The following is a 13039-nucleotide window of genomic DNA, read 5'->3' on the forward strand; positions in this document are numbered from 1 at the left end:
GGAGGAAAAGGTTTGTGCTACAGGATCAGACTGATAATAACTAGGATATTTTTTTTCCTGTTTCAAAGGGTTTGATTATTCCATTTTCAGCAAGTGTCGTCATGGAAATGCCCTGCAGGCTGTTTGCAGTTGTGCTGGGTAGAGATTTGCTTTTCATTCATGACTAGAAACGGTGCTTTGATGTGTGTGTGCGAGTGAAGAAGTGTAGGACTGAAGATGGAGTGACTGCCCAACTGTGGGAAATGTTTTGTCTCTGGATTTGAGAGTAAAAGTTAAACATTATTTCTCTTACCCTGACAACTGGCCAGGAGACAAATACACACTTTAAAATGCTTTTAAATGGCTTCCTTCTTGAACATGGGAGTATTTAATCTGTTTCTAGAACACAATCTTTCCACTTGAAGTGTTCTGTACTTGTTCTTGTTCTGAGTAAGGGGTGAGAAATGTTGCCATCTACCTACTGAAAAACAGATGGGAGGCATTATTTGTGTAACCATATTGTCATCTCCTATAGAAGTAATTCTCTTCTTTGTAAAGGTACAGCTACTTCAAAACAGTATTTTTTCTGAAATCTGATGAAAGTGCCCTTGGAGAATTCTGCTTCTCATAAACTCAATTTATCTAACTCATACTGAACAGTCCCAGTTCTGTTAGAGGAATGCCAGGTGTACTCTTTCTTTGTTAGGACCCATAAAATCTCAGCTGGATTGCTGCAGGATTGACTGAGGCTCTTCAAGTACACTTGAGATTTGGTTTATCCATGCTAGATGAAAAAGGGAAGAAGAATCTTGAAGGAGAGTGCTTTTAGTCATTACATCAAGGGGTTAGAAAGACTGTGCATGCCTTAGCCCAGCTATACCATTAGTCTGTCATTAATAGGATGAGTGGTTGGGATGCTGCCAGCAGCCTTAGATGGGCTCTCCAAGGCTTGCTGCTGAGAAGTTGTACAAGATAGTGTGCAAGTTGCCAGTGAGATCTACTGGCAGGCTCAGGAACATGCAGTGCTTTGGGGACTCTTATATCTGCCCATCAAAGACACAACACACTGTAGCTTTTTTTTTTGTTTGTTTTTCTCTATTATCTAGATCTCAGTAAAGTGAATGGAACTTCCATTACAGAAAATGGAATGTGGCAAGTTCTGATACTTGTGATTTACTTGGGGCCTTCACCTTTGCCATAGGATGTCTGTTAAGGTACTTTCCTCTTGTTTTCTGTATGTTCTGGGAGCTTTTTAAGGTCAGACTGTTTCCTACGTGATCCAGCGCAGTAGGGCATCTTGATGCTGCCACAGTTCAAACAAGAAGTATGCTGATCAGCCTACTAGACAAGCAAGGGACACTTCTAGGACAACCATAATTATCATTGTGTGTGTCTGGATACACTCAGACCTTTCAGACTCAAAATTGCAGATTATTTCTTCTGTACTGGAACTGAACTTGGAGCATTCTATTGAGGTGAGTGGTCTACCTTTCTGTACACCTCTGTTTGTCCTTTCACCTGTATTACAGAAAGACTTTTCGAGGAAGGATGCCCAACCTGAAACAATGGGTACTTGAGCGATAAAAAGTAGTAATTCAGTTGCTGTATTTTGAAGCTTGACAACCAGGGTTGTGCAGAATAGGCCGAGATGATAGCCAAGACAAGGCTCTGGGAGCTGTGCAAGCTTCTCTGCACCCATCCGTCTTCTCAGACACCTGGAACCACATTTATTTTGGCAGTGCTGGGACTGGCTGCAGTCTGAGGGAGCTGGGGTTTGGCTGTTGACAGAGCTGCCTGCAGTAATGGTAGGTGAAGGATCTGACTGTATACTGCATTAAAGCAAATCTTAACTGTAGGCACAGACTTGAGAACAGTGATAGATCCTCTGTCCTGGATGCGTTGGCTGACAATTCACTCTTAACCAAAATAACCACAAAGCAGCAAGAGGAACTTTTTATTATTGTTTTTTAATAGGCTAGTATTGAAGATGTGTCCTGTGAGTCATCGTTATGATGAAGATCCGAAAAGGGCAAATGTATTCCTAGGATGTGTGGAATGAGTTTGACTCAGCAGAGAGAGAGAGGTACAAATAGTGTTGCCTGGAGCCCCGCTGAGCCCTCGTCTGTCCCACCATCAGCCCGAACCACACGCAGAATGGAGGAGTGCACGCAGGGAGCCCCGCGGATCGCTCCTCCTGGTTTCCTTTTGTGCTGTCCTTGCATGGAAGACCATCATCTACACTCCCAGTAACGCCTGGTGCTGCTGCACATCGATTTTATCTGAATCGTGGTTGTAAAAAAAATTTCCACTGACTGTGCTGTGGATAATCCCGTTACCACGGGACGGTTTAACAACGGTTCCAGCTTTGGGGCACTTTTCCCGCAGAGGCGGGGGAGAGCGCCGCCGATCATAGAGTTCAGCGCCTCCACGGGCAGACAAGCCCGCGGTGCGTCACATCCGGTCCCCGCTCACCAGCTTCCGGCGCGACAGCTCATACTGCGCCTGCGCACGGCAACTTCCTCTCTCTGTAGCGGCGCCGGGAAGGAAGATGGTGAGCAGTGCCGCAGCGCCGCGGCCTATCCGCCTCCATCCGCCCCAGAGGCACTAAGCAGAGGCTGCTGGGCATGGCGAGGGGGCGGCGGAGAGGGGAGGGAACGGGAGAGCTTACGTGCTCGACGGGAGGCATGGGTGGAGGCCTTGTGTGGGATTCTCCTGGTAGGCCTCGTTCCTGTGCCGTCCTCGGAGGCTTGTGGGGGGAGTAGGAGGCCGGGCCCGGTTCGGAGTGTGGCGGCCCTGGAGGGAAGGAGACACCTCTGCTCGGGTTTGGTTGTGTCAGAACGTGCTCCTCCTAGTTAAGCGAAGAACACCGTGTATAAAGGCTGCGAGTAGCTTTGGTTGTCTGCAGCACCACTTCTCACTGCTGAGGCCCTTGTCAGGAGCTGCTGAGGAGGGTGTGATGGTGGTGAAGTTGCAGCCGGCTGTGTTTTGCTTCCTGACAGGCCAAGCGCACCAAGAAGGTGGGGATTGTGGGTAAATATGGAACCCGTTATGGTGCATCCCTAAGGAAAATGGTGAAGAAGATTGAAATCAGCCAACACGCCAAGTATACCTGCTCCTTCTGTGGCAAGGTGAGGCCTCTTGTTACCTACGACAGTTCTTAAAAATCGCTTTGTCAGTAGTGCTAGAAGTGCAATCTGTTACTTCAGGAGTTTTTCTACTGAGGAGACGATTAGTTTTGAGAAAACAGTTTGTTGTCACTGTCAGGATCCCTTGTAAAATAAGGAGGTTTGTTACACCTTTCAGGTGAACACTTGAGAAATGAAAAATGATATTTTTTTCATTAAACAAATATATAGTGTTGCTGGACTGTACGTTATTGATGTCTGATAAGAAAACCTAACAATTTATACAACATGTGTGTTATCCTGGTAATTAAGACATGACTGGAGCTTTGCTTTTCTCCCATATGGCATACCCAGGAGAGGGAGGGTCCTTGTTTTTCCCCTAGAGAACTTTTCATTGGTTGCTTATTTCTATCTGTGTATGACATTACTCTGGATGGGATAGAATTACTAATAAGTGATGGTTTTATCTGATCATATGTGTGATCGCAGTTCACTTGAATCTGTTTTTTGACAATCTTAAGAGGCCCAGCAGCTTGGTTTTTGTCCAGACTATCGATATCTGCAAAGTGGGATCTTTAATTGACTGGAAGCATAAATAGATATTTCTTTAATCTAACATCCTTTACAGGTGAAATGAGAATGACAGCAACTCCATTTAAGCAGTTGTCTAAGTCCAACGTAAGTATAGGCAAACCTGTTGTCATCTTTGTGAGATGAGGAAGACTTCCTCAGGTGAAGGGATTTGAGCACCCTGCAGTTATTCTTTAGATGCTGTCCAAGGCTCCCTGTTTGCAGTAATCTTAGAATGTTCAGAGCCAACATATCGTAGCAGTGTTGTCATTCATCACACTGAGTGAGAGCATCAGTTGTTACTACCAGTGTAACTCATTATTAGTTTTGTTTTGTTTTCCAAATGATTTTCTTTTTTTCTTTTCTACTTTTATTACAGACCAAAATGAAGAGGAAGGCTGTTGGTATCTGGCACTGTGGGTCCTGCATGAAGACAGTTGCTGGTGGTGCCTGGACTTACAAGTAAGGCCATGAAGTTCCTATCAGTGTTAATTTTCATACAGTTGAAACATAATAAAACTACTTAAATGTTACTTAATTATAATCTGTTAACCATTAAGTAGGTTGGTCTCAAAATAAATGGTGTAATTTTTTGGTTCTTCTTTCAATTTCATTATTAACATTTGATTGGGGTGTAAAGTGTTTGCTACTGCATTTCATCCATTACATTCCTCCTCCTGTTTTTGGTGGGTCTCTAAAATTTTCTTATCTCTTCATTTTATTATGTAAGATTTATTCAAGTGATTACTTTACTGTTACAGAAATACAATCTCTGCATCTTTTCCCAAACTTGGAATAAATTAAACAGCTGCAAATGCAGAAACAAATATTTATTTCTAAGTTGTCTTTCTTGTGCCCCTGTTCTAGTAGCATTTCTTACTGGAGATGCAACCTATAGCTCTCCTGCACAAGTGTTGGAAGGAAAGGAGAAGAGATGATGGCTGGTCCATCCAGCCATTGTCAGAGTGGAATCAGCTCCATGGCTGACATAGCTTGTAACAAATGATGCCTCTGACCTGGGGAGTATTTATTCTTCCCTGATTCTGCTGACTGTAGAAAAAATCTTAGTTCTGGAAAGGTACTCTGACGTCCTTTGAAGTGTAAGGTGCACCTTACTACAGTAGCCTTTTCCATTGGGAGAAACAGATGTAATAGTTAAAAACAGGTTTGCTTAGAGCAATTTCTGTGTTCTGTTTTTCTTTTAAAACCTCTGAAAGATTATAATCCTTATTGTGATGAAGCTCTTGTATGTACCTACCCCCCTTTTTCTTTTAGTTCCCCTTCATCCCTCCCATTATGTTAAAGCCACCATTACCCACACAGCTATTGCTAGGCATTGGCCCGTGCACTTACATGACTGGCTAATTTGGGTGAGATGTTGATGTGCAGTTCTGTGCTTCTGTAGACAAAGGCATTGTTACAATGAAAATTAGAGGTTTAGCCTCCTGTTGACAATGCAATCAAGTGGTAGCTACTGAAAATTATTAGTGCTTGGTGTGAGCTGTTCTGCTGCTGCAGTGTGCAAATGACTCTGCTTCTTCTTTCAGTACCACCTCTGCAGTGACGGTCAAATCTGCAATCAGAAGACTGAAAGAGTTGAAAGATCAGTAGATCTACATCCTGCTCTCCTTGTGAAACGTGTTTTTTTTTCTTTTCATCCACTGTTAAGATCTGTACCTTTAACAATAAAAGGTGATACGGAGTGGAGTCAGGTTAAACTTGTCTTTCTTGTACTGTATTTATGATATAACCATGGAGACATTAGCATTTCTATCCAGTAGTTGAAAAGCTTTTATTTCTAAGTTAAGCCATTAGAAAGCATTTTTTCTATTCCACTTGATTACGTACTCTGTTTCTGTTGCTTGAATGCACGGAGGTAAATGTGATGAAAACTTAAATAGCTTAAGAAGCCCAGCACAACTTGATGTGTCCTTTATTCCTGTGCCTTGAAGAATATCACAGAGCAAGTATACTAGTGGAGAAATGGGTAAATGTGAGGGGAGAGGAGACAGTATGTGAGACATTGCTCTGCCTGTTCATGTGCTGCAGGATTGAGAGACTGGCTCGGAGACACTGATTGAAATGGTAAAAGAGCAGCCATCATCCTCTGCTGTCTGGTGCTGTTGATTTTCCAGAGCCAACTACACTGTTTTTTGTTGTGAGCAGGTCTCAAGATCAGCCCATGCAAATGCTGTCATTGGCGTGCTCTTTCTGGTTCTGAGATCTGGCTCTCATGTGTGGGCTGGGGAGCTTGAACATACATCCTAAATTGCGACAACATCTTCAGTTTGAGCAGATTCCAAGGACTGTCAATCTCAGAGTAAAAGCTGCTGTTTGAGTTAAAGATTGTTTGGAGGCAGTTATTACACTATCAGGTTGAAGAGAGTGGAACGTTTTTTACAGTCAATTTGTCAGGTAAGATTTGATGTGGATTGGGATCACAGGTTTGTTTTTGGTCACTGCAACACTTTGCAGTTAGGTCAGAAAACAGGTTGTGGGAAGAACCCTGATAATTGCTGGAAGAATGATAGTAAATAGATAACAGTGGTTACTTGCTCCAGCTTAAACTTGAAATTATTTGGGGCAGTGACGAACTATGACAATGTCATTAATGAACCTGATGTCTTTATTAAAAAGTTATGTTCAGAGCTGGACCTAAACAGTAGCCGGTTCTCAAGCTGTAGTTTGCAGCTTCATGGGAAGGACTTCGTTGGTAAAACACTTGTGTGCTTGGGAGAGGTTGTTGCCACCGCAGAGGCACCTTGGGGCCAGATGGAGCAGGCAGAGGGCTGCGAGCTTGGGAGCAGCTCCAGAGTTTCCTGGCAATGGGAAAAATGCCCTCCGTGATTTTTCAGCAAGGCTACAGAAGAGGTCTGAAACTCTGGCACTGCCAGCACGAGGTATTTCTACTGGAGCAAAACTTCGTGGAGATAGCAGTGATGTGGAAGTGGTGGAAGGGGTTCAGCTGTCAGAAGAAAGTCACTAGTGTGAGGAGTGCTGCTCGGTCCACGGAATAGCTGCTGCTCTCCTCAGTTCTGTGCTGAGGTAGGAAGCACCGAGGGACGTAGTTTGTTTTTGTGCGGAGGCTGTAATTAAAGCCCAGGCTTCTGATTAAAGTCTGTCCAACCGACACGAAGCAGTAGTCCGTTAACAAGCACGGAGGATACGTCTAAGCTACCTCCATCCCCAGGGCGATTACACTGACATCCTATCCGGGGTGCTTCCACCTGCCGCGGGGCGGAGATAAAAGTGGGAGGAAACCTCGCGGCGGTGCTGCGGCCGGCCGGCGGGGGGCGCTGTCGCGCTGCTGCTGGGGGCGCCCGCGTTCCTTCAGGAAGCAAGGACCGGGGTGAAGGGCTGTGGGAGGTTGTCGGGAGTTTCTCTAACGGCTCCGTCAGAACGCTCCGTATATCCGAGGAGATCTTCTTGTATCCCTCGTGACTTAAATGCGGTGTGAATTCAGGTCGTGCGCTTTCGTGCGTGTGTAAGACCGAGGCTGCCTGTTACTCCTGGGCTCTTTAGGTCTCTTTCCCCGTGCTGTTCCCAGGTGATTCAGGAACAAGAGGGACCGATGCATTGAGTGATGCTCCTGGGGCAGATGCACCCTCTCTAACCGTCTGAATTCACGTACTGTTCCAGCTTACAGCTGCTGCTCATATCACCTGGATGGTCCCAGCTCCCTTTGGGGACACAAAGCATCACTGAGAGCTCATGGCACAAATGGACACCAAGTAGACAGGCAGAGACTCTCGACAGGATAAGAGGTAATGGCCTTAAGTTGCACCAGGGATGGTTCAGGTTAGATATTAGGAATAACTTCTCAGAAAGAGTGGTGAAGCATTGGCACAGGCTGCCCAGGGAATGCTGGAGTCACCATACCTGAAAGTGTTCAAGAACTGTGGAGATGTGGCACTGAGGACATAGTTGGTGGGAATGGATTGAGGTTGGACTAGATGATCTTGGTGAATCTTAATGATTCCACAATTCCCAGCTATACAGCATGTCTCATAACTTTTGGAAAAATGATTCCTCAAAGGATGCTACAAAGTGAAACAGCAAGAAACTGTGTGCTTCCAGTTTCTTAGGGTAGTAGGGAACCACAGACTTGAAACCAGCCCTAGTGCTTTGCAAGTAGGCAGCTGCCATCAGAAACATATTCTTGTTCTGCTTATTTGATCCTTAGCGGATGTCTTCTGAGGCATGAAGTGTGGTGGAGTTGTGGATATGCCTCAGGTGCCCTTATTAGATGCCTGGATGCATTTTGAAAATGGCTGCTTAGAAAATGTCTAATTGCTATTCCACATATTCAAAGTGTTGTTGTTGGTTGTTTTTTTTTTCTTTTTTTTTTTTTTTTTTTCTCTTGACAAGGCTCTGGCATGCCTTGGATTGCTAAATATACTTTCCTCTTGCAAATTCTTGGCAGGAAACCGTGTACGGAATCACGCCAGGCAGTCTCTTCAAATGTTAACAAGCTCATCGGTGTGGCTTTCCCAGTGCAGAGTTTGTGCCCTTTCTTTTTCTTCTTTTTTATTAAACATCCTCCCCCCCTAGAGAAAAACACAACACAACCCTTATCCTTTCTGTGCAGTGCTGCTCCAAGCACGTGAACTGTGGGAGCTCTGCAGGAAAGGGTTTCTATAAGACACTTGTTTGGTGCTCGACAGCCTGGTGTCACTGCTCTGCTCAGCCTCCTGGGACTCCTGTGAGTTGCAGGTCTGGATTTTGGGATGCATTTGAAAAACTGAATCAACTTCCTCTCATCCCTTTCCCTTCTTCTCTGTTCCCTGTTTTTAGCAATCTGAACTATATCTTTGCATGGTAATAGTAGATTTAATGTCTTACCTTCAATAACGTTTTAGCAAATGAATCAGCTTGCATGCTCCCTTTTTATTTCTCACAGTGCTGCTGCAGAAACAGTGTTTGAACCAGTGCTTGTACAAATGCACAGGGCATCAGACGTGGGCTGAGTAGCTTCCTCTGCCTAGGCAAAGGGCAGGGCAATGCCACTCTCGCATCTCAAACTGCAAAAGCAAAGAAAGGGAAAAACCAGCACAGCATCACCCTAACCTCAACATCTCCCCAAAAGAAATGATTGGAACTGCACTCCTCTGCAGGTCTGCTGCAGTGTGTGCTATCACAGCTGTTCCTTCCCCCTGTAGCAGCAGAGAGAGAGTTGGCCTGGGTTTTTTATTTTTGTGCAATTGCATGCATGCTATTGCTAGGTTACACCAGCTAAGGCTTTGGGTTGTGCATTTGAAATGTGAATTCTGTAAAAGATTCCCTTTGCTTTGCTTGGCCTCCAACATCCTCTTCTGGCCTGTAGGCATCTTACAGATGTACTTTGGGGAGTGTGTTTCTGTTCAGATTGGGGACGTCAGGTACCCTCCTGTTCAGAGTCCTACCTGCAGTTCACAGCAAAGCTGTCTAAGGCAATGCACAGAAGCTGCCGCAGAGCAGACTGAGTTGTGAGGCCACCAAGTTTGTGTTTGTCCCACAATGGCCTGGCTTGTGAAGAGAGTGGAAAACCAGGAGCAGATCCTGGTGCAGAAGACGTATTTTCAGGCAATTCTGGAACTGCTCCAGTGCTTTGAAAGCATGAAGAGAGGACCTGACTCCTCCAAATAAATATTATTTCACGGGAGATGCTAAGGGTGAACAAAGAAGGCTGTTGGCTCTATTGCTGAATAAAGTTACTCTGAGTCGCCACTTACTATTGGGCCTCATCTTTGAGGGGATAAGATTAGACACAGGCCAAGATTGTCTCTGATGTCCTGATATTCACCAGAGGTATGGGTGCAAAATGAAATGCAAGATGTTCTGTCTAAGCATCAGGAAGCATTTTGTTACCATGCAGGTAACAGAGCACTGGCACAGGCTGTCCAGAAAGGCTGTGAAGTGCTTGGAGACCTCCCTGGATATCTTCAAAACCTGTCTGGGTACAGCCCTGGGCACTCTGGTCTGTGCATCTCTGCTTGAGCTGGTGTTGGATTCAGAGGTCCCTTCCAACTTCAGCCATTCTCTGATTCTGTGAGGCCAAGCTGATTGCCTAAAGATTGCATCCTGGTCTCTAACAACTATACCCGTTTCCATTCAAGCTGTTGGATGTGTAACTGTTTTTACTGTAATGGATTGAATTTGGGATAAAAAGGAACATTTAAAATCTTAAATGCAGAGCAGACCCAAGTCATGAAAGGGAGGAAGGGAAACAAATAAATAAGCCAGACATTTAAAAAAAATGATTTTAACCTTAGCCGGCTGAAGCTGTAATGTTCTTTGTGCACGGAGAATAAGAAGGAAAAAAATGCAACTTTGCATAGGCAGAGGTGTTTATTCCAATGTGGATCTGCCCTGACAAAAATGTTGCATATGTCTTAATAGTCCTTATGAATTTTGGGTGAAAATTGTGCTGGTACCTATCAAAAGGAAGAAGAAAATGAGATAGAGGAAAGTGTTAGACCATCAGGGAGCTATGGAAGCATAAAGAAAGCGAGTTGTGACGTGAGTCATCAGCTACGTGACTGTTGTCAAGCACACTGGCTTGGATTATTATGGAAGACATGCTTAGCAGCTTAAGATGATGGAGGCTTTTACTATGTGGACTTAGGCAACGGTAAGTCATTTTACATTGTTCACTTGGAGACTCCATGGTAGTAGTGCTGCCAATTGAGTTACTTGTCACTTTATTTCCAAAGGATTGACCTAAGTGGTCAGAGTTTGTAAATGGGGGTCAGGCTACTTCATCTGGTCAACGTACCTTCCTCCCCTTTCCCAATACTCCTATTTTTTCCTGTGTTCCCAATTTATTTGCACTCTCCTGGAGCATGTGAGGTCCTTGAAGCAGGAAACATCTTCTTTGGCTCTGTGGAGAACTGAGCACAGAGGAACTACCTGCTTCTATTTACCTCTGTTGTTCACCTGCAAGATGGAGATCACCTAAAACTTCGAGAATATGCCCTGACATAACTGCAGGAAGAGGGTACATTTGTCAAAGGGAGAACTTGCCATCACTTGCACAGAAGGGGGTTATGTGGAAGTGAAAGAGACTCTGGCTTGTGGTCTTGCTCTAAATCAGCTGCATTTTTAACATTCAGAAGCCAACAAAGATGAAAGACTCCTGGTCAACCTCTCCACTCCCTTGGAAGAAAAAAAAAAAAATACAAAGACTTGATAAATATTTTGCATTAATACATTCCATTTGTCTTATAAAACAGAGTTTGCCAACTACCAAAGCAGGGAAAATATTTTACATAACTCTGAGTGCAGCGTCTAATAGGTTGCTATGAGCCCGGTTTGAACAACTCTTTCCACAACCCAGAATGTGAAGGAATGCTAAGCTTCATCCAGGCTACGACCAGTCTTGCTTTGTGTGCGTGTGCTTTTCTGCTGTCTGGTTGAGTTTATTGCAGTGGAAGTGTCGTGCTGGCTGCCTTCTGGTGGGTGGTATCCAGCAGGTGAGTGGTAGGCCATAGAAAAAAAGATGAAGGCACAAATGTGGCCCAAAAAATGTTTGCAAGCACAAAACAATGTCCTGCTCTGGGAACTTTGCTATAAAAGGCATAAAAAGCACAGCTGTCTACTATTATTGTTTTGTTGTTAATTTTTAAGAGCAATGGTGATTAACCAGGGGGACAGATTCCCTAGGGATGTTTCTTAGTCTGGACTACTAAGAATTTCTGATTCTCAGGGCAAAGACTGAGCATTGGCTGTTCCTGTTCATCTAGACAGGGTCTATATGATGGTTTGCATTATACAGCTCTGTTTTTTCATAAGTCTATACAGTGGTAGTGATCAGTTGCAACATCTACAGGACTCACCACAGCCTTTCCTTGCAGTTTTCGAGCCCATGCTGTTGCTTTTGGCTAGCACTTACAGGTACACAGAACTATGGATTTTTATGGGTGGTAGAGAGGTGGAAGGGGCTGAGGTTGGAGTTCTGGTTTCCAGGAAGCTGTATGAGGAGCTTTGCATTTAGAGAGCAGAGTGAACTGCTCCTTGCTGTTGCCCCAAACCATGTTCCTCGAGCAGGGAAAGGGCTCTGATTGTGTGGAACGTGTGATTTGCAGAGGTGACATCCCCAGGCTGATATGTGTAGGTCTGTCTCCAAACAACAGTCCCAAGACCACTTGGATGTAGTCCAAACCAAGCACGGTCTTCCAGTTTTGTAGGCTATTTATCACAGATAGCCAACCTTCTTCCACCCTTTTTGTCAGACCTTTGTCATTATTCTGCTAGGTTTGCAAGTTGGCTTGCAGGGTCTGGAGTAGTTTTTCTGCTCAACTGAAATACACTTCATTGCCACAATTTCCTACCCCCTTGAAAATGAACTAGCTTCAAGTTTTCCCTCATATAGACTTTCAAGCCTCTCTTTGCAAGGTTAAGCCAACAGGTAGTGGCTTTAAGTTCCACCACAGGAGGTTTGGTTTGGATATTAGAAAAAATTTCTTCTCAGTGTGTAAAGGTATTGGAATAGGCTGCCCAGGGAAGTGATGGAGTCACAGTCCCTAGAGGTGTTCAAGAAACATGCAGGTGTGGCACAGAGGTTTTAGTGAGCACTGTGGTGATGGGTTGATGACTGGACTAGATGATCTTAGTGGTCTCTCCAGTCTTAATGATTCTAGGATTTGCCCTTAGCCACCTGTCACCAGTGAGCTTGGAGGGAAGGACACAATGGAAGGCTACCAAGCCTCCAGTGGTGTCAAGACTGGTCAACTCTGTGAGTTAAACCTTACAGAAAATGAGCTCTGCAACAACTCTGGGTGTGCAAGCGTGATGTGGAGCAACTCTGCAACTTTGGACATGCATGCCAGGAAGATATGCCATAGCTAGAGCCACATGAGAAGTGGCCATTTCCTCTTGAGAAAACATCTGAAATAGCGAACTAAGGATTTATCCTGAATTGGGGTGAAAATTTATTTGTGAATCCCAAACAATGTCTCTCGCGGAGCTGTGGGAATGTTGCTATAAAAGGCATGAAAGGCCCAGCTGTCTATGATTATTGTTTTCTTGTTAATTTTTAACAATGAGGGTAATTACCCACTGGAACAGATCCCCCCCGGGATGTTTGTTGGTCTTTGAGTATTTAAACTATGAGATCCTGGGAGCAGACATGTCTAGGGCAAAGTGTACGTACAACACCAAAAACCGCAGTGCCTTCAGCCATGGCTTGTGCAAACCTACTTTCAATTGCACGGCAGCAGTCTGGGAGGACGCTTGTGGCCAGACACGCTGTCTTAGAGGGGTGTCGGCTCCCACTGGGGTGGCAGTAAGCCTTGGGAAAACCTGGAGAGCTGGGTAGCCCTGAGTGCCTGGAGCCTTTCTCAATTTCACCAGACTGGTATTTTACAGCAGAATGTCTTCAGTCAGAC

At 44.7% G+C, this 13039-nt stretch overlaps 2 protein-coding genes across 2 annotated transcripts in view; both read left to right on the forward strand.

The window, feature by feature from the left end:
• The first annotated feature begins 2404 nt into the window (after positions 1-2404).
• On the forward strand, positions 2405-5381 carry RPL37A (ribosomal protein L37a). The gene is made up of 4 exons (XM_048953588.1): positions 2405-2530; positions 2979-3107; positions 4054-4136; positions 5222-5381. Exons 1-4 carry the CDS (start codon positions 2528-2530, stop codon positions 5283-5285), a joined length of 279 nt encoding a protein of 92 aa, XP_048809545.1. The 5' UTR covers positions 2405-2527; the 3' UTR covers positions 5286-5381.
• A 2920-nt stretch (positions 5382-8301) lies between these two features.
• The window catches only part of IGFBP2 (insulin like growth factor binding protein 2), a 73431-nt gene continuing 68693 nt past the window's right edge, over positions 8302-13039 (forward strand). The window contains exon 1 of the mRNA XM_048952477.1: positions 8302-8387. The gene's annotated coding sequence lies outside the window, so the exon portion shown is untranslated. The remainder of the gene's footprint in view (positions 8388-13039) is intronic.

The sequence above is a fragment of the Lagopus muta genome, chromosome 8, assembly GCF_023343835.1.
Source record: "Lagopus muta isolate bLagMut1 chromosome 8, bLagMut1 primary, whole genome shotgun sequence".
In the NCBI taxonomy this organism is placed as follows: Eukaryota; Metazoa; Chordata; class Aves; order Galliformes; family Phasianidae; genus Lagopus; species Lagopus muta.